At 35.5% G+C, this 26434-nt stretch overlaps 1 protein-coding gene across 1 annotated transcript in view; it reads right to left on the reverse strand.

The window, feature by feature from the left end:
• Window positions 1-26434, reverse strand: part of FRMD3 (FERM domain containing 3) — an 87328-nt gene that overhangs the window by 48087 nt on the left and 12807 nt on the right. Inside the window, exons 2-3 of the mRNA XM_032214030.1 lie at window positions 12119-12223; window positions 3417-3459 (exon numbers count right to left, since the gene is read on the reverse strand). Of these exons, the coding sequence (XP_032069921.1) occupies window positions 3417-3459; window positions 12119-12223 (148 nt within the window). The remainder of the gene's footprint in view (window positions 1-3416; window positions 3460-12118; window positions 12224-26434) is intronic.

The raw sequence follows: 26434 nt of genomic DNA on the forward strand, positions 1-26434 counted from the left end.
ACCCCACCCCAATGAGACAAGCCACTTGATCCGTTCCCAAGCTGGCTGACGAAACCATGTCTTGAAAGGCGTTTAGAAAGGCAACAAGCTTGGGTAATCTTATTTCTGAGGGAATGTTCCATATGAAGTTACCACAGAAAGATCCATGACAACTTGCCACGGCCAACTCACTGCAGATAACTTGCTGTGGCCAACTTGACTTGGCCAACTCACCATGGGACCAAATGAAATACAAATGACAAAAATTAAAATATTTTTTATAATTAAATTGAATTGTTGAATTGTCCTGCAGTAAGTTGTCCCATGGGTGTGTTGATCAGAATGAGTTGTTCACTGTGAATTGGTCATGGCAGGTTGACTGTGGCAAGTAGGCTGCAGCAAGTTGTCCCATTCCACCAGAGAGAAGCCCTTTTTCCTAGGTCCCACCAGATGTGCTTCCTTGATATTTGGGATCCACAACATGCGCTGCCTTCCTGCTCTGTTGGGTTGGATAGATGCAATTGGGGAGGGACAATCTCTCAAACAACTTGGTTCCAAGCCATTCAAGCCTTATCTCTCTGTGTGTGTGTGTGTGTGTGTGTGTATACATACATATGCATATACATATACATATACATACACACACACATACACACACACATACACACACACACACACACACACACACAGAGTATATCACAGAAGTGAGTACACCCCCATATATTTTGAAAATATTTAAGTATATCTTTTCATATGACAACACTGAAGAAATGACACTTGGCTACAATGTAAAATAGCAAGTATGCAGCTTGTATAAAAGTGTAAATGTGCTGTCCCCTCAAAATAACACAACACACAGCCTAAACTGCTGGCAACAAAATGTTAGGGGGTGTATTCACTTCTGTGATACACACACACACACACACACACACACACAAATGCATAATTGCTTCCCTACTTTTGTTTTTTCTAGATATCATGCAATATTTGATTGCATAATTAATTTGATTCTATAATTTTCATTGTTAAAATAAAATATATTTATGTACTCAGCTCTTATTTTACAATACTCTCAGTTCAAATACATTTAGAGGTTGTATGTGTGTGTGTGCGTGAGTAGGAGGGGGGAAATTCACTGGACTTTTTTGTGGACCCTGAGCAGAGATAAAATAATATGAAACAAAGGACAAAATTAATGTCAGCATCTGTGCACCATGCATTGGAATTTAAGATGCATGCATCTGCTTGAATTTTCTGAATATTGGTCAGTCTGAGTGTTTTTACCTAAACTTATTACACTACCATTTGAAGCAACACATTAAAAGATGAGATTCTCCCTGAGGGTATGGGGAAAAAAAAGATCAAAATGATTGGTTCTTAAAGGCATTATAGATATTTAAACTTAAACAATCCTAAAATAAGTATCACACCTTCACTTTAAAGGCTAAGAAATTAAAATATTATCAAAAGTTTTGAACAATCATTATAGAAAATAGTAGATCAATATAAAAATAGTAAAAGCAACAAACAACAAACAGACAGTAAATAGCAATAGCAATAGCAATAGCAGTTAGACTTATATACCGCTTCATAGGGCTTTCAGCCCTCTCTAAGCGGTTTACAGAGTCAGCATATTGCCCCCAACAACAATCCGGGTCCTCATTTTACCCACCTCGGAAGGATGGAAGGCTGAGTCAACCCTGAGCCGGTGAGATTTGAACAGCCGAACTGCAGAACTGCAGTCAGCTGAAGTAGCCTGCAGTGCTGCATTTAACCACTGCACCACCTCGGCTCTTCCAAAAACTTACAAGTCACTACAAAGTGATTGCCTTCCTAAAAAAGAAGTCTCATATTCCAATGGAAGGCCATTCAGAAAAGATAATGTAGGTTAAGGTTATGGAGTAAGGAATTCCCAAGCATATTCAATACTTCTTGTAATATATAATTGATGTGTTAATGCATTCTGTCTCCCTTAGAAACTTACTTTAAATGATATTATTTATTCTAAAGATTAAAAAAAAGTACTTGCAACAGCTAAAACAGCAGCACAATGCTATATATATTTAAACAAAATATATTCCATTGATTCAATGGCCATTAGTGGAATATGTGAGTATACATTTCGAGTCCTAATGATAGCCAATTATACATATTGATTCTTCTTCTGTAACACAATGCTAGATGTTAAAGCACTAATGTCTTTGTTGAAAATTGCAATTCTATTGAGAGTATATGGATAAAACGTCTCTTTTTGTCATAGAGTAACTAAAGCATATGTCAATAGATCAAGCATAGGCCTCAAAGTCTAAAGTCAGGGGTTTACCGACTGCAAACAGCTTTCTTTGAAGACTTAGGATGCAATCCCTAGCAAATCATAGTAGTTGTGATACAGATATGACAGCTATTCCACAAGAAGCAACCACAGCCTGACAGCTTGAATGAAATTAAACTTTATCCCTTAGAACGGAGGACACTCTAAATGAGTTTTTGGGAGCTGGGGAAGTGAAAATGTAGGACTCCTATTTCCTACTCTAACACAAGTCCATTTCCCCTCAAGGGACTAGTAGTTCAAATCCCCATTTGTTCCCTGAGCAGAATCCATAAAAGAAGAAAATGGAAAACCCATGATTTCTGACTAGAGGGTTGGTTGGGGCACAGAATGATGCATTTAAAACCAAGAGCCCATTAATCATCCCAGTCATACAAACAGCCTATGAATGGCTTTATGTCAGTTACTGTTCTTGCATACTGGATTTCAAATGGCACTGCAAGTTACATACAGTATAATATAGATTTAGATACTTTATACTGTAACTTGATTTTGATTGAGTTATTGAAAGGTAAGTCTCTGGAAAAGCTAAGTTGTTTTTATTTTTATTTAAATAAGTAATGATGTGGGCGGGAGAGGGGAATAAAACAGTTCTCATTGCCCATAATGCAATGTGGAGCTTGGAACTATAAAGTTTCCAGCTAGAGGAATATGTTTAGAGTTACATCGCATATTAGATAACATTACTGAAAAGCTGGATAAAATCCTCCAATGAAGCCTAAAGGGACAAATCCATAGAGAATATTAACTTTAAAATGAAATGAAGAATATATTTTTAGACCCACCACACCCCCTACTTAGCTGCTTCCCAAGTTCCTTTCTCAGGTGCTAGCCTTTCTCAATCAGCTTTTTCTATGTGTGTTAGGCTTCAAATCCCATAATCCATTAAATCCTGTTGGCTGATAGTATATGAAAGCATATTTGATTGAGGAAGGCTGTTCTAGATTATTTTTTAAAAAAGAGCTCAATGTCTATAAACAGAATATAGTAACATTATTTATTTATTTATTCAAGTCATTTTAAATAAGGCATAATAGAGAAAATTATTGCAAAACACTGGCATTTTAAAATAATAGGTCAATATATGAAATGAGCTTCTAACACTTACATTTCATTTGCTTGAAGATAGATTTATTGGGCTCAAGCCAATGCTGTAAAAAAAGATAGAAGCCACCAGTCAAAAGTATTGCAAAATACACCATTTTCTTACAAGTACAAGATTGTAGTAAACTGATAGCAGTGTTCTCCTAGCTGTGATTTCCATTGTGTTTCTGTTAACAACTTCAAAAAGAGGGGCATAGATGTCAAAGGAAAGACAGAAAGTAGTATCTGTAAGTGAACAGCACAGCTAATGTGATCACAAATACATAATAGTTATGTTTCAGTTTATGCAAACTTGAACAAGGAGGTAAAGAATGACAGATTTTATTTGATAGTTTCTGTATTTCTGAGAATATCTTTTGCAGACTTAAGATTTCTTTCTGCTGTTGAAATTGTGCCATTATCTCCACACAGCTGCTCTGGCTTGGAAGGTTAATAAAATTAAGCAAAGATTCACAATAACGTTTTGTTTTCACTTTTCTCTGGTTAAGGCTATACTTCAAAGGAACATCTATGTGCTTTCCTTCTTATGACTCTCTATAACCAAGCAGTGAGATCTTGTAGTGCCAAGCCAAAATAATCAGTGAGAGAGTATTTTGTTTCCAATACACAAACCTTCCAGCCTCCGAGTAGCAGTGTTATGTTGTAATTTTCCTTGTTTCTTTTTGTATCTTTTTTGTATTTCAAGTTAAAAAAACTCCAATTCTTAAATGAGTTAGGAGAATACCCACAGTAATGAAAGAGGAAAATTTTAGTACATAGGTTACAGAGAATAATAAAAGGTTTAAAAGGCTTGCATAAATCCCATCCATGAAGATAGCATTTAAAAAGTAAGATAACCCCTGTCCAAAACAATTCGAAATTTAATTCTGCTGCTTATTTCTTCTGTTCTCCAATTTAAATTAATGGTAAGTTTTTTATAGACAGTCTCTTTTTAAAACAATAAAAGTTCCTCACCAGCTGGAAACACTTTCCCTTTCCATATCTTTCCATTTTGGAGCCACCCCAACTTCATCAGCCTTGGCTGGAATTTTTGTCGCTGGCTTAAAGAACTTTCTTGCATTGATCAGGGACTTTGCGATGTCCCTGAGGTCAGCAAGATGTATTCTTCCTGTTCACCATCTCTTCAGGGCAGTTTAGGTCCAATTGGACCACCCACCAGCAAAAGTATCGGCTGCGGTCTCGGAGCATCGAGACCACACGTCCGTATTGTTGCGACATTGGCTCCTCCTCAAATACATATGAGAGAATAGAGAAGAAACTGGAAGACTTAGATCATATAACAACAAAATATGATGAAGAAGTTGAGGAAGTTTATCAAGTGGAAAACATGGTGGTTAAAACCCAAAAAACTAAAGTGAAAAATGAATATAAGGAAATTAAATTTGCTGTTATTTATGGTGATTGGTTTATCTCTGAAAATGGAAAGAGTGGAATACTGAAAGAGGAACTAAATGGAGGGGAAATTTATCCCAGATGGCAAGATACAGAAGAAGAAGAAACAAAAGAATTTATGGACTTAAAAAGAGAAATATCATTGATAACACCACTGACAATCAAAGATAAGCTGATTAAGGAAACAGAAGAAGGGCATCGAGATTACATAAGAGATTTTATAAGCAAGGAGTTGCTAAGAGGAGTCCATACAAAGTTTATTAAGGAGATGATTAGAGGACTGACACCACAAATGGCAGAAGATATGAGACCGTTTTGCTACTGGAAAGAGACATGTTGATAGATGGAAGAGTATAATTTAAAACTAGTTAAACTTAGTTAATTTAGTGACAATAGATATAGTCAAATAAATAGTTGATAATGTTACTATTGTATACAATGTGTAGCATCATGATGAGTAATAATTGGATATGAATATTGAATGGTACCCATGAAAGGAAAATTAGAAATCCCTTTGGATTATATATAAAGGTTAATAAAAAAAGAACTGTTAGATACAATTAAAGCTTTGATTATTGAGGGAAAATGTTATGATACAGGATATAGTTAAATAAAGGAGGGATAAGGATAACAACGTATACTGTATATAGATATGGGTATAAAATAAGGAAACTGGATGTAAACTTTAAACAATGATTTGGAAAGGAGGATTAGAGAATTTTGTTATTAAATATTATGGATGTTTAGCTAGAATAGGACATAAGGATTCAGTGTCAATGGAGGATTTTAGAAATAGAAAATGAAAGGCCAGTATGTGGTTATGTATTAAATCTTGGTATATTTTATGATGAAGGACGTTTAAATAATTATAGTCAAATGAAAATGGAGATATGATGATGGTAATATGTATAAATATCTGAGTTAAAATACTTGAGTTAATAGGAGTTATGTTTGTTGACTGTGAAAGAGATGCACGAAAATCTTTTTGTAACCAACTGATAGACTTTCTACAGCATGTAAAGAAGGATGTTTGTTTTGAAAATAAAAAATAAAAACATATTATATATTAAAAAAAAGAATGACAGATTTTAGATTCAGTTTTATGTAGTTTCCATGAAGAGGTATAGCAGTTTTCTAATTTAATAAAAAGATGCTTCCTTTATCTTGCTACATTTTGTTGAGGTTTTTTTTCCCTCCAGGGCAGTCTGGAAGTCATATAAGATCCCATTCTTTTGTATACAATTTATCCACAGAACAACACTAAAAGATTAAATGAAATCTTTACATATTAAAGCACTGCATTATTCAGAAACTATTTAACTAACTGTTTGGAAATTGTCTATACATAACATCTCTTTGCTATTCATTAAGCCAGCCATGTCTTCTTTTAAGCTCCTTTAAAAGATGTTACAGTTTTAATGAACTATTTTTTTTCTCAAGCTTGTATGGAAATTTAAACAAAATGTTGTATACACATGAACAGAGAGTTCTAGCAGTGGTAGGTTCTGGCAGCTGCTACTGCTGGTTTGTCCAGGGACGTGCCATGTGGGAGCACACATTTTCAGTGCAATTAAAATTGCTCTGTGCATGCGAAGAAACCAAAAACAAGATGGTGGCACCGTTAGGAGAACCGATTTGGAGGGGGTGGCCGGCCTGGTCGCTGCTGGTTCCAGCAACCCAGGCCACCAAGCTACTACCAGTTTAGCCAAACCGGTAGGAACCTACCACTGAGCTCTAGTGATCACAATATCTCAGCATTTTTCCCGGATGATTTTTAAGTGGGTATAGTCCTATTCCATGTATTAGGGTATATCTCTAGAAAGTTTGTTCAGTTTGAATTGAATCTGAATTTGAGTTTGATAGAGAAGGAGCTTGTGGAGGAACAAGACTGCTGATTTGATTATGTGCTTAGCAACCACGCAAATTTATTTTGTCCTAGTGCAAGTCAACAAAAATAAAATGCCTACATAAGCAAATTAAATTGCTACAAACCATTACATTCAATAAATTTAAAAGTACGGAATTAAACTCTGACAAGTATTAATATACATACATCTACATTGGTTCATATTGTATAGACCCGTGATGGCGAACCTATGGTACGCATGCCACACCTGGCATGCAGAGGCATTTATTAGGGCATGCAAGGCATTGTCCTGTCAGGTGGCTTTGGCCTTCTTTTGAGGCCATTTTTCACCCTCCGGAGAAAAGTGCAAAAAAACGTCCTAAGAGCAAACTGAAAATCACCATTCCCGAATTTCAGGTTCCCCATAAGTCCGTTTTTTGCCCTCCGGCTCCTGAAGCCTCCGGTGGGCATCCAGGGGTGAGGGGTGGGGAGGCTGTTTTCTCCCTCCCCAGGCTCCTAGAAAGGCTCTGGAGCCTGGGGAGGGTGAAAGCAGGGGGGCACCAGTATTTCATATCATTCTGGAATAAACTGGATTGCTTAGTTTTATATTACTTATATGTCTTAAAATGACAAGCTAAAGACTTTTGGAGAACTTTTTTATTATTATGAGGGCAATGGGTTATTAGTATACACTTTTACTAGGACACAGTTGCACCTGCAGAATTTTTTTCTTATTGCTTGCTTTTTTGGGGAAATATAATGTGCCACACTTTCTAAACATCATCTCTAATCAGCATTTTAATATCCAACAGTAGCTACTAGCTATTTACCATGGCAGGTGTCCTTGCAATTATTCACACTGCTGAACAGACATATTTGTTATGTATGCCTCCACAGCACAAAACCTCAACATGGGAAAGGTTATTTCACTGGAACTTACAAGGGTCTTTAAAAAAAAAGATTTAAAAATATTAAATGACAATTTTCCTCTATGTGCCTATTATTCCTACATCTATGAAAGCATTAATCCTGAGTGGAAGAAACAAAATATTATTTTTCTTATATTTTCTTATATCTGTGAGATGCTCACAGAGGTGCTAAGTGTTCTGATTTAAAGTAGTCCAACATTCATTTCTGATAAGGAGATGATGCCAATATATTTACTTTATACTGTAAGATGTGTGTATGGTCAAAGCATTTCTCTATTTAGGTTTAAGATCTATCAACAAATGAAATAGGTGTCCCTGATGAGTAGGACAGTGAAACAAATGTTGACTCCCATCTATCCTTTTGTTATCTTGTCAGCAGGTTTGTTATCTTGTCAGCAGACAGTTTTTCAATCTGTCTGAGGATTTGGAATTATTTGGGGGGGAAATGTGTCTTATCTGCAAAATCAACAACCTCACTAATTATATATTTCTCTAGAGAAGAATTTATCAACTTCAGCAAATTAAAGAAGTATGCGCTTCAATTTCCAGAAATTCCCCAGCAAGCATGCTGGCTGTGGAATTCTGGAAGTTGAAATCCACACATCTTAAAATAGCCAAAGTTGAGAAACACTGTTCACTTTTGAGTGTCACATAGTTTGCATACAGTTAATTAAAGTTATAGGTCTATTGTTATTGTTTCTATGCAGGCACATACTTATTAATTACTTTATATTTGAAATAATATCATAGTGTCATCTGTATAAAAAGGGTGTCAGTAGAGTTGTCAGAAAATAACGTCTCCTGGAATCCCTCTGTTGATAGTTAAGAAGATTGATATATAAATGAATAAAATATATAAACAAACAAACATAAATATTAGGGAAGGAAAGGTTTTCTCAGGGTCCAAATCATTCATTAAAACTCTGCCCTTTAGAGTTTGTGTGCAACTTCACGACACACTTACAAAATGGACAGAACTTTGGATTGTAATAGTGCAGTACTGCTTTCATCATTTATACTCAGTAGTCTCTTGCACTTGCCTCTGAAGAAAAGAACAACATTGATAAATGAGCATGATTAGTGCCTATGGAATGTTATTGATTTATTAGAATAGAGGAGACAGAAAACAAGAGAAATGGAGGAAAATTGTGAAAGAAAATACATGACTGGTTGGGAAATCAATGGCTCATTGGAAGCACTATTAACTTTAACTTACTTTCTCAATTAATACAAAATAGAAAGAGAATCAATGATGATAAAAATTAAAGCACTTATTTTAGGATTCAACTGTAAGGAATTTTGCTGTTGTGAGAATTTTAATAGAAAAGAAATCCCAAAGTGTAAATATTAAACCTAATTAATTTTGAACAATTTTCCACTGGGAAATTCTGACCTCACATAATATTAAACCAATTTTAATTACACATCAGCTTATTTGGCACTTTGACTATAGTTTCAAAGTAAAGTAGATTTTAATTCCATTTAGTTTTTATTAGTCTGTGGGCTAGTGTCATGGCCCATTTGTCTAACTATTCTGAAATCAATGTTAATATTTATAGATTCCAGCTACTGGGATCAAATTTCAAGGCGTTCCCGTGGTGCAGTATTTTACTTTTCTATTTCTATTAGAAAAATGAATAACAAGATTTCAATATGAGCTGCCAGTTATCTTAGACAATAATAGTACATACATGAAGGAAGTTTGTTCACCCCTAATGGATTTTTGGGTTCATAACTCAAGTTACTTGGAGGTAAGATGGGTGGCCTGTACAATAAATAAACAAACAAACAAATAAACAAACGGAAGCTGAATCTCTGGCTAGAAAAAAAAGGAAATGAATGATCTGCTAATCACCGTCATCTTCATGTGGAATATGTCATCCATACATAAATCACATATACACAAAACTGACAGGAGACAAAAATTAGAGCAGCCTTTAAAAATGCAGTAACAAAGCCGTAGTGTTTACAGTTTCATCTTCAATCTCACCCCCAAAGGCATGTGTCACAACAGCTGAAATAAAATGCTATGTGAAAGAAGCTGAGGGGAAAGCTTACAGTCTATATTCAACTTGTCCTTACAAGCAAGACTAGCTCTTAATTAGTGCAAATTAAGCCAATATTAAGACTTGTCAAAATATTCTGCTAGCTTTAAAATCATAAGAATTGGGCTTTACCTCTATATCCTCCTCTACTGCAGAATTATTTAATTAGCTAAATAAAAGTTTCTGCAAGAGCTACATTTTTAAATATTGATCCTATTCTGTAATAGATATGCCCACTTCCAAATAACAGTAAAAGTGGAAATACATCCATCTGCATCAGCAAGAAGCCTGAAGCTTTTTTTTTTCTGAACTACTATATAGATATCAGCAAAGTATGAGATTAGTCTTAGGAACAACAACAACACTTCTCCAGAATATCTGGCAATTTTATTTTAAGCCTGTGCATGGATTAGAATTCATTTTATAATGGTGGAGCTGAAAGAGATCCTGAGAGAGATCAAATTCTAACAATTTCAAAGGATAAATATTGCTAGTATTATAAAAACACTGAGCTATTGCTACCCAGCTGGCTGTGAGCATTATTTCTTCCATCAAAAGTCCTATCATTTTGTGCAATTCAGCAATGGATTAACCCACTCATAAATCTGATGAATCCCTCAATATAAGCAATAAATCTCAGTTGAGCTGTAGGGTTCTAGAAATGAACATTCTGTAATTAAACAACCTCTACTATATTTGAAAGTCAAGCCGCACAATTCATACATACTGGGATGGTATAAGCTAACAATATTCTGAGTTAACAATTTTATTACTTTCATATTTTATTTGTGCATCAAAATATTAAAAAAAATTTCAATTCCTACCCACCTGAAAATAATCATATTCTTTTTGTACTAATTACATAAAAGCAATAGTTTTAGTGATTTTGCTATATGAAGCACAAGACTAAATGGTTGTATATTATGTAAACCTATAGAAGGACACAGCATTAGAAAAGTGTGTTAGCGCAAGACAGCAAAGCACTCACACTCTTCATTAAAGTCTCCCGTAGCTGTTTCAAAAGTTACTTCTAGTCGTCTCCACGTATGCATACAGACAACTTACTTTTCCAGGAAAACACCGAAACTATATATGTATAAATTGCAGACAGCCAATTTTTGAAAAGGGATGATTCATTCATAAAATACATATTTTGTGAGAAACCTCTTGCAAATACTTTTAATAGATAAATAAGATTTATTACATCTGCCAGATATACTGCTTCAATGAAGTTTTGCTTCTTGATGAGGAGATTTAAATAAGGCTACTGTACAAAATCTAGGTTTAAAAACATCCAGAAATCCATTAGATGGCAACAAAGATATGCAGCAATGCTAACTCTCTGCTATCTTTTGATTACGTGAATTTCTGCAACATAGATCTGGTAGCTCTCAAAGGTGTGTTTTCAAAAGGCAAGTGGACTTTATTTTTTTCCTTGAAGATGTTTTGGTTCTCATTCAAGAAGCTACTTCAGTTCTGACTGAATGCTGGTGAATGGAAGGATTTATATTCCTTGCAGATGACTGCAAAGAATATAAATCTTTCCACTCTACACCATTCAATCAGATCTAAAGAAGCTTCTTGAATGAGAAGCAAAAAATCTTCAAGGAAAAAACTTAAGTCCACTTGCCTTTTGAAAACACACCTTTGGGACAACCATGACCTGGGTGACTGAGAATCTCCATAGACAGATCTGTAGCTCTAATTTTAAAATTCTGAGAAGCCATTTTAAAAAATTTACTGGTTGCAAGCTGAAAACTTTCAACAGCTAATTTCAGAATAAGTTCTTGCACCTTGATTTTATTTTCAATTAAAAAAATGTTACACTGCATTGCCCAATTCACTGTTTGCATATTTTATTGTTTGCCTATACAAGAAAATATTAGCTGGGCAGATTTGATTTCAAGAAAATTAATCCAATCATATTAGCCAGGTTCAAACATTCTGCTTACAGTAGTATAGAAGAAAGAAAGTCAATTTTTAATTACATTATCTCAGTTAAGCAGGTCAAAGTCATGCCTGTGAAGGTAGAATCAAGATATAGGTTATCATTCAGTCAAGTTAAGATACATACACTGGTATAGTCATAAAAAATACCAGTAATCAGAATCCAATACATTCTAAGCTGAAGAATGTCTTCTTAAAAACATGAATCACCTGAAGCCCTAATTAAGCTAAAAAGTCTTTGCCTAAGATTGGTTCTATAGTAATCCTTAGAACTAGGTTCCTAAGAAGCCCCATTCCAAATGTATTGAAGTAGCCATTATCAAGGAAGTGACACAATAATAAGCACACAATTACCTTCGTATTATATCCTTGATTAGCTTCTGATTCTCTGGCAATAAAACATATTTTGGTTCAGAGAAATGAACACTTATTCATCTCTTCGGACATCACTAAAGCATTTATGCCAGGGGAATGAAAGCATACTAGCTAGCAGTTTCACTGAAATAACATCACTTAAAATAAATTATGAGAGAACTTGTATACATACCCTCTGTTTTTCAGAATCCACATAGCGAATGCCAAAATAGTCTTTTTCTAACAAACAGTAGTGATTGCAAACATGATCTATAAGAAACTGGCCTTTGGTCTCTCTCTGAAAAACAAAAGGCAATACAAAAAGGTGAGAGCATGTAGGTGTGTGCATACCTGTGTATTATATATTTCAATCAGAAATATAGGTTATATCTTGTCTTAATTGTACATTGAATAAGAACACAGATTAAATACAACTAAATTTGATTGATTTCAGTGAATCCACCTAAGATTAATCCAGACTTCAATTCTATCTTCTCTTTCAATCAAATACAAAAATTAATTTATCGAAGATTCTGCATGTATCTCAGATTAGCAAAATATCTTACTGCACTCAAAATGGTTTACGCTTTCTTAAACTTGCCCTATTGAATGGGGGGAGGACTTGCCCTATTGAATGAGAGGGACATGGTAGCTCAGTGGCTAAGACGCTGAGCTTGTAGATCAGAAAGGTCGGCAGTTCGAATCCTTAGTGCCACGTAAGGGAGTAAACTCCCGTTACTTTTCCAAGCTTCTGCCAACCTAGCAGTTCGAAAGCATGTAAAAATGCAAGTAGAAAAATAGGGATCACGGAAGGTAATAACATTCCATGTGCCTTTGGTGTTTAGTCATGCTGGACACATGACCTCAGAGACATCTTCAAACAGCGCTGGCTTTTCAGCTTTGAAACGGAGATGAGCACCACCACCTAGAGCCAAGAACAACTAGCACATATGTGCGAGGGGGACCTTTACCTTTTACTTTTTACTGAATGGGGCTTTAAAATTTTATCCATATCTTCAAGAATTTACACAATTTTGCTTCATCTGGAATAAAATATTGTTTCGCTAACTGGTATACAATAGCAAGAATTGAAAATATATCTGGCACGCAGCTTCTTGTGTTCAAGTATGTTTGAAAAAAAGTTTCAGGTTTTCAGGTTTTGCCAGCTGCTTGTAGGAAATGAATCTCAATTCTACATTCCTAGAAAAGCTGGCCCTTCTTCAGCTGTGACAGGCTCAGAAATAGCAAAAAATGAGATAGAAATAGAACTGCATGGAGGAATGAATAAGTACAAACTGAGACAAGCCATAGCCAATCTCGGCTATTTCTAGGTCTGAATACCTTTAATAAAAGAGCAGTGTTTTAAAAAAATATACACCTTTCCAGTTACATCTGAGAAAGGAAAAAAAAACGTGCTCTATAATTGAAATGTAAATGGTAAACATTTTCCATTTCAGTCTTGAAGCATGCTTGCTAGAAATATAGCATATAGAATTCACTGATGATTAGTTTTGAGATAAGGGCTTAGGATTGCTCATGATATAAACTTTTGGGAGTGGAGATATACAGTACCTGACAAAATAGAGATTCCAAACAATGATTCTGACATGAAGCTGTTTCTTAGGCAGACTATTTCCATATTTTTAAAACCTATGCTTAATTACTAATTGCTGCTCCATGAGTGGGGTACTTCATAAAAAAGTTGAGGAAGTCATTCTAAATTAAACATATTTAGGAAGGGAGAGCCCACTTAGAAATCTTTTTCCTATTTTAACTCTATTCTGTGGTGTTATCAGTGTAAGAATATCACCAATAGAACCAGTCATGATATCAAACTTTCATACCAAATTTCTGTGCAAATACAAGCATTTGACAATTCTAAGATTCTTTAACTTTCCATGAGCTGTTTGCCTCACTGCCCTTTATGAAGGTAGTCCTCGAGTTATGACCACAATTGAGCTCAAAATTTATGTTGCTAGGTAAAACATTTGTTAAATGAGTTTTCCCTATTTTATGACTTTTCTTGCCATGTTTAAGTGAATCACTGCAGTTCTTAAGTTAGTAACACGGTTGTTAAGTGAATCTGGATTCCCCATTGACTTTGCTTGTCAGAAAGTCACAAAAGGGGATGACATGACTCCGGGACACTGTAACCGTCTTAAATATGAACTAGTTGCCAAAATTTTTGATTATGTGACCATGGGGATACTGCAATGGTCGTAAATGTAAAAAAATGGTCATAATAAGTCACTTTTTTAGTGCCATTGTAACTGCGAACAGTCACTAAATGAAGAATTGTGGTAAGTCAAGGTTCTAAAATTTGCAAAACATGGCTTTTCACTGAAGCATTGTAAAGGCTAGCTAAGTAGAAATAACTAGCCACCTCTGGCTGATCTCATAAAGCTAAAGAGGAGCTAGATCTGGTTAGTACTGGGACAGGAGATTAAGAAGAAGGACTTAGACTGCAAACTGGATTGAAATGTTGAAACATTATAGAATGTAACAGAAAACCACTTTTGTATTGGTGCCATGAAATCTACATGGATATGAGTCCCTCAAGTAACCAGGAATAAAGCTTGATCAAGAGTATTTCCTTTTTCTATGAATATCCATCTTGATATTCTTAACTTTGCTCTTAAACCAAACAAAATTATGCCAAGAATACTACACAATCCCAGAAAAGGTGAGGCTGCTTTAAGGAGTTGCAGACTGTTAAGTCTATGCATTGTGAAAGTACCTTTTTTTTAATCAAACCTAAAACATTTTACTGTCATAACAGATTTTGCCTCTCTTCCTTGCAGCCATTTGATCATCTCTTCTCTTTTCTGAAAGCCCAGAAGCCTTTGGCTTTTGCTGTTTTTTTCCCCAAAATAAAATGGATAATTCCGTTAAAATTCAGTCCAATGCCAATATATTACCCTGTTTCCCTGAAAATAAGACCTTCTTCAATAATAAGCCCAATCGGGGGCTTTTGAGCACCTGCGTTAAAATAAGCCCTCTCCAACAATATTGAACCACAGCAACAGCCATGAGATGACCACGCTCACCACTTCCTGCACCTCAAAAATAATAAGACTTCCAAGTGCCGATTTTGGGGGTCAAAAGAAAATAAGACCCTGTCTTATTTTGGGGAAAACATGGTACATGAGTACAGAGATCAAGATATTTGCAATGCAAGACAAAAAAATAAAATGAGACTCTAATAAGCTAGCCTAGTCATAGTTTATTATGCATCAGGAATCCTTTATAGTCAAATGCAAGCATTTTGAGAATAGTGGGAGATACTCCCAGGTAATTTTGGAACATGGACTGAAGCTTTGCATGATATGTATTGTAGACTGAGTTTGGAGGCTGAAGGATTTTTTTCTCTATCTTTTCTACAGCTGATTTGAACCAAGAGAAAAGATTCTTCTGCTTTGCTTCCTTCAAAATAATGCAGCATTTCTGAATAGCACTTTGTTCCCATCTGGCTTCTGGTCCCAAAGCAATCTTTTTTCCTCCCCCAAGAACTGCAACATCTTGTTTGTTTACACTGTATCTTCTTCTATTCCCCATTACAGCTGCCAAGAAAACATACAATTTTGGTTTTATTTATTTCCTTAATTTGATTTATCTCTGCCTACTGCTCTTAGCAGTTTGCAATTTTAAAAAAAAGCAATTTATAATCATGATAATAAAAATTGTTAAAAAAGCAAGCAAAAAAAGTAAACAAATAATTAAAATTAACAAAATCGACAACTGGAAGCCTACACAAAATGATGCATTTTAAGGATCTTTTAGAAAAGAAAATAGATGTTTGAATTCCGTAACTCTACAGGGAGTATGTTCCAAAGGCAACGGAGAAGGCTTAGTAAGCATGAAGGTTTTTATAGAAAGAATATTATCTTAAGAAGCCTTATGTGCCATGTGAGGTTTTAAAATATTTTAATGTATTCTTTTTCTCAGAAACAAGAGTCAATTTGATGTAGTGATCAAGGTACCAGACTAGAATCCAGGAGGTTGTGAGTTCTGCTCCCACCTTAAACTTGAAGCCAGCTGACTGACCTTAAGCCAATCACTCTCCCTCTGTCCCAGAAAGGAGTCAAGGGCAAACCATTCCAAAAAAAAAAAAAAAACCCTTGCCAAGAAAAACTACAGCGGCTACAAGTAATCCATGCATCACCCATAATCAAAAATGCACTTATGCATGCATGTCTGCACACACACACAAGCACACACAAGCACACAACTTTGCATTTCACTCAGAAACAAAACAAAAAAAAACCAACAGATTTTATGTAGTCCCATCACATTCTTCACAAGGTCAACTTCGCTGCTGAGTTTTGAACAACTTAAACATTCACATTGAATATAAGTGTAACCCCACCTAGAGCACACTGCTATGGTTAAGCTAGAAGTTTCCAGAATATGAATAATATTAAGATCATTATCTTTCAAAAATGAATGCAGCTGCCATATCAATAGAAGTCCTCATTTTTAAAAACCTGAATATGATTTACCAGATAGAGTGAAGAAACACACAAAAAACCCAATGTAACTACTTAGATCGATTGATATTGATCTCATCCATAAAACAAAATTATGTATTAACTACATTTTTGTTCTAAGTTAACACATAACTTAGAGTCACAGAATAGTTTTTGATGTAGAGATATACTTGATTTTCCAGTTTTAGGCTTGGAAAGTCAAATAATAAAAGTACGGCATTTTTCTAACCTTCAAAACAATATGTATGCTAAATTAAGGGCACGATAAATCACTTATACAATTGCAATGTTCAATATATCCAACACATACACTATAATCCTAATAAATGAAGCCAAAAGTTAATTTAATCTAAGAATGTCCATAATCAACAATTCAGTCAATGTAATATTTTCATAAAGCAAAGCTGCTTTTGTTTTTTGATATAAAATATTTTAAATATATGGAATAATAATGTCACTAGCAGTCAAAACAATGCTAGTAAAACAAATTCTCCTCCACCACTTCCTGAATGAGTATGAAATTTGCTCTGTAAAGTTACAAAATTTTCTGAATGAAATCTGGAAGCACATGACTGCAGGGACAAAGGAGAAAAGAGAAATGATTTATTCATACATTAGATGGAACCCTCCAGTTCTTCCTAAATAGAATATGCAAGACTTCATTTTATTAATCATAGATTACTGAATAAACAACTGACTAGAGTTATACATATGCTAAGCTATACACTACCGTTTGCAAAGCAGCATAATCATTATTATAATTACTAATAATTCTATTTTATCTTCCTTTCTTCTTGAAGACACTCAAAATAGCTAAACATATACAATATGCTAATCCATAACCAGACAAACCACATTAGGGTTTAGCAAAATATGCTGAACTAGTCATGCACACATTCCTTATCAAATAGCAATCAGAGAAGTAATCTGAGGAACGAAAAGAGGAATAAATAGCTGCAAATTGTAGAAGCTGAATATCATATCAATCATATCAAAGAAGCTTGTAAAGAGGAAGAAATAAAAGCTAGCTATAATCCAGAGACTCATATCACACTAGAAGATGCACTCTGTATTTTGTTTTGTTGTAAATGTTTTATTCATTTTTTCATTTTCAATTTTGTACATTCACTTATATACTGGATATTGGCAATAATAATATTATAATCGTAAGAAGAACAAAAAACAAACAAACAAACAAACAAAAAAAAAAAAAAAAAACACCCCCAACCGAAACGCAACTCATAAACCCCACCTATCACTTTCCCTTCTTCTCCCCCTCCAACTTTCCTTTCTCCCTCCAACAATCACCCCTCCTACTTCCCTTTCCCCTCCTATCTTCCTTTCTCGCCTTTCTCACCCTCCTTCCCCTCTCATCCTCCTTACATTCCCCTCTTCCTCCCTTCTTACTTCTCCCTCTTCTTTTCCTCTACTTCTCACTATGGTGCATTTCTCTATTCCTTACACCCAGAAAAAAAAAAAAAGGGAAAGAAAAAAGCAATAAGAAAAAAAAAAAAGAGAAAAATAAAAAGAAAAGATAAGGAACAGCAGTATACAAGTGTATTCTTCTATATATTGAAGCTATATCTCCACCCACCCACCCACCCCCAATGAACCCCCCTCCCTAACCCCCTCCGACTTCCCAGGTCACACACCCGGCACAGTTCAATACCATTCACCTTCAAAGTATCTTATTAACAATAATAATGAAAATAAAATAAAAAGAACACTCCGAAAAAGAAAACAAAAACAAAAAAGTAAATAAAGTAAAATTAAAAACTCTTTTGCATTATGCTCAGCCTCCCATCATTCTTCAAATTTTAAACAGTATAAATCATTCCATTTATATTTTGTCCTCGTCCCTTAGTTCTTTGATATTTACCCCCATCTTCCTGTAGAATCTCCAGATAGTCTTTCTTAAGCTTATATTCAAATATTAGTTTATACAAAGATCAATTTGTCTTCATATTTTCGCTGCTCATCTTCCTATCCTTCGTTTCACGTCTCCATTCCTCCCAAGCCCAGATTGCATAAGATTAGGATCTCACTCTTCACTTTAAAATCCTGAGCTTTTTATATTATACTTCAGACTTGTAGATTCATAAAACATATGCCCAAAATTCATACCAGTTCGTTCAATCCCAAGATTCCTTCATCAATATCCCATTCCACCTTCCTTTCTGCCCCACACTCCATTCACCCCAAACCGCAATTCAAATAAATCTTAGTCCCCGCTTTCCTCACAGAAAACACTTCGTGCGCAGTTTGGATTTAAACTCAAATAAGTCTTGTAAAAGTCCCGTATCAATACACAACTTTACCATTTCATACCAGACAGAAATCCTAAAGTTTTAATCAGTCCAAAAGCTTAGAAAGTATTTTAAAAACGTCGCTGGGTCTGTATTCTTTACTCTTCTGTCCTTCCGGAAAGAAAAGGCAACCCTCTGCCTTATAACCACGTGTCCCGCTGCTTTGTAGATATAACTGAATCCTCAGTTTCCGCTCTTCTGCCTCTCCAGTAGGGGGAGAGCAACTCCCTCCTTCTTGTAGTCAAATGAGTTGCTGCTTGTCTTTCCTTCACCTTGTCCTTCCGCGTTTCCGGGTGAGTCAGGAAGCCCCGCCTTCAGAATTTTATAATAAAAGTCCCGAGCTTCCGAAACAGAATTAATACGAAATCTTTGATTTTCAAATGTAACTGTAATTCCAACTGGAGCCTCCCATTTATACTTTATTTGATGATTTCTGAGTTCTTGGGTTAAGAAAGTATAACTTCTCCTTGCGTGGAGCATCTGAAGCGGAATATCTTTAAAGACGAACAAATCGTGGTTCTCAATTCGGAGCCTGCTTTTATAAAACTTTTGTAAAATCGCATTTCTGGATTTTCTTGTGAAAAAATGTATAATTATGTCTCTTGGAAGCTGTCGTTGCTCCGCCACATGCGAATTCTGGCGATAGATTTTTCGAATATTCCAATCAAAATTAAGTCCTGGGCCTCCCACCAGTTGGCTGAAAGCTTCTACAAAAGTCTGTTTCAAACTCTCTCCTTTCCTTTCAGGCAATCCTCTAACTCGTAATGCAAACGCCTTTGTATTATAATTTATCATTGTAAGTTGTGTTTGATTATTAATAATCTCTTGTTGTAAAGCTTGAATATTAGAAGACAAATCAAGATTAGCCCTCTCCAAAGATTCCAATTTCGTCTCCATTTCTTCAACATAATCTGTTAAAGTAGACGTGACTTCAAACACATTCGCATTCATCTGGGCAATTTTGGCATGTATTTTATCGCATAAATCCAACACAAATTCTTGAATTTCTTTTCTAAAGTCATTAATTATTTGAAAGAGAAGCTCCTGTGTCAAGAAATCTCCAGTAGATAGCGTAGGAGACAAAGGCAGCGATTTGGTAGCAAGTTCTTTAGGCACAAGGGGGGAGGTTTTTTTTGCCTGTTTAGACTTGGGAGGCATTATAGATAAAATCTGAGAATAGACAGATAAACAGTGTCTTCAGCTGGCCAGTTCTCAATAAATTATTTGTGGACTTTGCTCATTAATGAGTAGCGGTCTCCGGGGAAATAAAGCCAGTTAATTACGTCATCAATCACCAACACAGTAAAAACGCCATTTTGTGTCCCAATTGCGCAGAAAAGTTCAAAGGAAAAACAAGGCTGGTGTTTAGATAGTTAAAAAAAAAAAAAACACACATCACAGAGGTGTGACCCGCTCGTATTATCTTAAAAGCAATTTGTCATTGTCCTGAGTGCGGGGGAGGCTGTCTAGGGCTGCAAAAAGGCAGCTGTAAAGAAATGGCTGGAGATGAAAGCTCGGCTACGTTGGATCCATTCTCTGTTCGCAGCCCAAAAAAAAAGAAGAGGGCTGTGAACTACGAATAAATCCTAACACCTGAGCTTCTGCCTGTCCCTTTCTGCCAGAAAGGGATGATATCTATTGATCTTAATTAGATATACAGACCAGATCTTTAAGAGGGGCTTCGTTGAGCTCCTCGGCGACAGGCTCCTCCCACAGGAAGTCCCGATGCACTCTGTATTTTAAATGCACACATGAACAAAGGTAAGTTCTTAGTTGGATCATATGTTCACTATGCATTTATTAAAGAAAAATAAAATAAAAATATGTATTATGCCAAAAACTCTTTGTTTTATTTGTAGAAGTAAGAGTTTCCAGACCTTTCAATGTTTCTTTAGACTGTATGTTACAATTCTAGGTTGCTTCATAATGTTACAGTTTTAGACAATTCCACATGTTGAAACATATTTGATGGATAAATGTTGCCTTTCTTTTATACCACTCCTTCTATCACATGCACAAAAAAATGTTTGCATGTAATTGTGTGCATTCTTTGAAATATACTAAGCATTTAGTTCCAATCACAAAATTGCTTAATTCAAATGCCATTCTATCTTAAAACAAAATACCATTCTGTTTCAACTTATTGACGTCAGAGAGAGTCACAAATATTTCCAGTCCATTAACGGAGCATACAAATAATGCAAAACTTTTAATCAGTCATGCAAATTCAAAACAAAAAATGGAGAACACACAAAAGACAGAATAAAAGTAGAGTTTATACTGTGATAATCATACGGTGCAAAGTCAAACTATAGTAAATACAATTTATAAATATAAAATTTCTGCCAAAAATTATTCTCATTCATTTTTCTTTTTAATCTGCTGAAATATATATTGTGATCTGAGATCTTAACATTCAGCATTTTCCTATCACTTATTTTTCATCACTTGCTGAAAATAGCTAAGGCATGTGAACCTTACAGCATCACAACATGAGACAATTCCCCATAGATGCTTTAAATAGGAGAATAAAAGCTAAAAGTACCGGAAGGGTATTTTAGTGACTTGCTCATATACCATAATATTAGTTTCAATCAATATTTTTTTCTATAAATGTCCACACATTTCCAGAAATTAATTTGTCTCAGGATATGCTTGAACAAATCAACCCAGAGTTCTCACTCAAGGCACAAATGATCAGACTCATTTTATCCTACTTTGGATACATTATGTAAAGACCTATCGCTCTGGGAAAGACTGTGATGTTGGAACAGGTAGAAGGAAGAAGAGGACAACCAGCAGCAAAGTGGGTAAATTTAGTTACAGTGGCAATATATGTGGAAAGAGGGGCTGTCCAAACTTTGAATCTGGATCATAAGTACATTTGAATAGTACTATAGCTTTGAGTGGTTGCTAAGTAATCAGTTGTAAGTTTAGGACTCCTTGTAATGGTGTTTATGACATGGCTAGATTAAAGCTTTTCAGACATGTAGTTGAAGTTGCCATACAGTAAACCCAAAGTTGCACAATGGGAACACAAAAGGTAAGAAGTAGGAAAGCCAAAAACAACAAAAACAAAAGGTCATGACCATGTTTGCTCAACACAGTCTGACTCAGTATCATTTTAACTCTTTCCACTTTAAAATGTCTTTAAATATTTCCATTGCTTGCATTTTGTAATGTATTTACAATGTTCCACATACGCAGCAATGTTGAAAACAATGTCAACAAATATCTTTGTTCAAAATGATTTTTTAAAAAGCTGAGCTTTAGAATGAAGAGCTTCTGTCGATGCGGAAAATGGTTCTCAAATACTGAGAGTAGTTTCCACATAACTAACAGCACTGGCAGAATCTGGCAACAGATTGCAGGGAACACTGATTCTCTAGTTTCTAACCTTCCATGTCATCCAACAGTGTATTACAGATTGTCTTCTAAGAATGATTAAATTAAAACACAATTTAGCAGAGCTTTGACTAAATTATTGAAAAACAGTTATTTTTAAAGTTGGATAAAAAATAACAGTGAAGTCTTTACTGAAGATACTGTATCTATATATATTTTAGGGAGATGTAAATCATAGCACGTTTAGCTACTTTGATTTGATGGGAGTAGTGGACCAAAGATCTGGTGGACAATGTTCCTGTAAATGTGCATAATCAACATATTTACCTAATTACAGACTGAAATATAGAGAGAAAGTCAGACAAGAGCCCTTTCGGGCTCGTTGGCCACTGGTTTTAGAGATCAGTCAATAAACCTATTGGATGTATTGCAAATAAGACAAGCATTTTCACAATTCAGGAATGCCAGATTAAATACACTACATAATGCATATTTCATAATATCCCACAATAGGATGTGAATAGTGGAATACAGAGGCAATAAATGATATCTTAGGTTTCAGTCTGGTAACATTTTTGTTAAATTAATGTTTTAAAAATCAACTCTGAAATGTTTATTAGAAAACTAAGTAAAAATTATTTACAGTTAGTGGTCAGCCACATATAGAATTTCAAAATACACTATCAAATATCAAAAAAAAAGTAATAAAAAAACAAATAACTATAAAAAAGAGATTGAGAGATATTTGGTTTACCCTTTGGTCTAGTAGCTGTCATTCTCTATGGTTGGAACTAAATTTGGTTTTTGAGCTTCTGGATCTTGAATTCCAACCTTTATCTTAGCCCTGTGGTAGCAGTGTAGCTTTAAAACTTAATAATTTTAAATATTTGGTGGACACACCTCTGTATCTTTGCTGTATCTGCAAAGATCTAGGTAAGGGTTCTCATAACCTCTGACTGCATGACATTGTTATATCTCTGCCAGCTAGAGGAAAAATAGCATCCACAGCTCATTTTTTTCTAGTATATGGTTCTTTTAGCACAGGAAAGATGAAGGAGGATTCTAGATCAGTATAAACAATTACAATATTATAAAACATGACCTACATCCTCAACTGCCTAATATCTACAGGGCAAAATCAATCAGAAAAGGACATCTTAAGGTATCTGCCATCCAGTACGGCTGAAGGTAATATGCCAAGCCTAGCTCCAGTAAGTGCTCTATGAAGTCTAAAATTTATCTGTGTGGCTACTGCTTCTGAGGACCATATTGATTTCTTGCTGCTTCTCTATGCCCAATAGTCTTTGTTTCATAATGTTCTTGGCTTGCTCATACTCTTTTTGGCTTGGTTGCAGAGTCTCTCAAATGAAGCCATAAAAGGCCATTTGCAGTATAATGGGGAGCAAAACCTGTCCTTTATCATCAGTCTAATCACACTGTTGTTAAATATAACTTTCAGTCAATAACTACAAATAGTGATTCAGATCCAAGCCTCTATCCTTGAGATTCCCAATTCCAATCTTAGAGCCAGATTAGAAGGACATTTAGGGACTTGCAAAATCCATCTCGGGAATGACGACACCACAAAAGGATGCTAGAAGTTCCTACGGATATCCCCAGGAGGGAGTTAGGAAAATCTGCCCAGAGGGGGGAAAAAAAGCCCACCAAAAAATAAGAAATGTGGTGAGGAAATTAAGTGAGCCAATCAGAATTGCAGATGTAATGTATCAACTGTATGCACCTGCTGTGCTTGTTTTGTGATGTTTGTCCTGAGTGTAAATTCTTTACATCTGTGCAGAAATAACACTTTTATAATGTTCCCACCTACCTGTGTGTGATTATTGTCTAACTCACACCAGTGAAATAAACCACCCAGCTTTGGGCTGTAGCAGGAGGAATATTTTTAGATATCTCTGCTAAAACAGAGTAAGGGCATGTTTGGATACCATGTTTGCCGTGATAGCGAACCTATGCCACACGTGCTGGAAGTGGCTTGCTAAGCCATGTCTCTGGGCACGCGGGCTGTCGCCCATTGCTCTTCCAGGTTCTGGCAAACCAGCCAGCTGGTTTTCATGGGCACGGGAGCACCAGAAACCGGAAAAGCAGCCACCCGGTGTGCATGCACCTGTTAGGAAGATGATCTTCTGGTTTCTGCTGGTCTTCCAGGTTCTGGTGGGCATATGCATGCAAAGACCAGCTGGCCGGGGCACATGCATACACCGGAAACTGAAAGATCATCTTCCTAGTGCATGCATACACACTGGGCAGCTGCTCTTCTAGTTTCCAGCACACGCATAAGCACTGGCTAGTTGGTCATCACATGTGCATATGTACCAGAAACCAGAAGACTAGGTGGCCGGTGTGCATGCACGTACTGAAAACCGGAAAATCATGTTCCCAGTGCACGCATGCGTATTGGGCAGCTGCTCTTCCTGTTTCTGGCACGCACTTGGTCCTGAAAAGGTTCAACAACACTGCCATATAGTATGGTATCCTCTCCCTTTTAATCTTTTAATGGTAATTTTTAGCATAACTATGATTATTGTTATTACTGTTTTATCTTTTTAATGTTTCTGGCTTCAATATTTGTAAGCTACCAGAGTCACCTCCGGACGAGATGGGTGGCACATAAATCTAATCAATTGATCTATCAAAGTGGCCTTAAGAAAAACATTTGTTTCCTTTTGGTTAAAAAATCAAACAGAGTTTAATAAAATGGAACAAGTTACACATAAAGCATCAAAAACATTTTTTTTAAATCTCCAAATGGTATTTATTTAATTTCCTTGTGAACTAGTCTAATTTCAGAAACAGTTGATTATTTAAAGCAATGGATTTTTTTAAAAAAGTTTCCGAACACAGGGAGAGCTATGTTCTAAGCTGAAAAATTCACCTATGTTCTTTGTCTGCTTTATTTGCCCTGCAGCTGAATTGCAAACAAGCTAATTCAAATGCCAAAAAAAATCTTCTGTAGTTGTCAATCAAACTGCATTTGTAATGCCAGAAATCAGGTATTCATGTATCTAGCAACAGACCGGGCAATGACATCTATGTAAAGTATTTGGATATACATATATACTACCAGATCTCAATTAGTATGGTTATGGAAAATACAACAAATATTTGCAATTCAATGGAAAAAGGCAATGAAAACCTTTAACATAAATGTTATATGTGTATCAATGAAACATTATAGTAAAATGTTAAAAGAATGTGCCTATAATTTATATTTATAGTTAACAAATTCATAGTATAGTTATGGCAAGCATATCTGGTATCAATTTACAATTCATACTAAATTGAAGATCACATTATTATAACCTGTATTAATTGTAATCTACTTGAATCTCTTTTTTTTATTAGAAATACATATAATTTTCAAAAATTACATGTTAATTATTCCAAATTATCTGCTCATTATTTTTGTAAGCCACCCCGGATCACTGAGCGTGAATTGGGCAGGCATATAATTTTTTTTCACCCAATTAGGGGAGGTTAATTTAAGGCAGAATATGATCAGTGTAAACAGTAAATCCTGAAAGCCACAGTTATAGTCCATAGGTAAAGGTAAAGGTTCCCCTCACATATATGTGCTACTTGTTCCAAACTCTAGGGGGCTAGTTGTTCCTGACACTAAGGGATAATGTTCACCTCTGTTTCAAAGCCAAAGAGCCAGCGCTGTCCAAAGATGTCTCCATGGTCATGACTAACGCATGAACAGCATGGAACGCTGTTACCTTCCCACCAAATGTGGTCCTTTTTTTTCTACTTGCATTTTTATATGCTTTATAACTGCTAGGTTGGCAGAAGCTGGAACAAGTAACGGGAGCTCACTCCATTACACGGCGCTAGGGATTTAAACCGCTGAACTACCAACCTTCTGATCGACAAGCTCAGCATCTTAGCCACTGAGCCACCTTATCCCCTGTATAGTCCATACAGACTTCCAAAATTCATTGCCAAATTTTAATTCTTAGATGTGATAAAGCAGATAATTTTTAAATAAATTGTGGGAAACTTATCATATTATTTTAAGTATGAAAGTAGATGCCACAGAAATGACATCAGAATAAAGGCATGTCCATATAGGTCACTGCCCTGTTTCAGTTTGGCAGCCAAGCTTTTTTTATTTCTTGTTCAATTGCAGTTTATTAAAAGCTACAACGAAATTAATATTTTCCTTTCAATGCAGCAGCTCTGCATTTTCAGGAAGTCTTGAATCACCAGGGCTGCCATCTTCCATGTTTTTAGACTTGCTGAAATAAAAGTGGCCATAGACAGTTACATAATATTAAGCCAGTTGGTGTTAAAAAGAAATCATGAACGCTCAGCAAAATCTAACTGAAATCTCATGAAGTCTCTGCATATTAG

Source organism: Thamnophis elegans, chromosome 3, assembly GCF_009769535.1.
Source record: "Thamnophis elegans isolate rThaEle1 chromosome 3, rThaEle1.pri, whole genome shotgun sequence".
Lineage (NCBI taxonomy): Eukaryota > Metazoa > Chordata > Lepidosauria > Squamata > Colubridae > Thamnophis > Thamnophis elegans.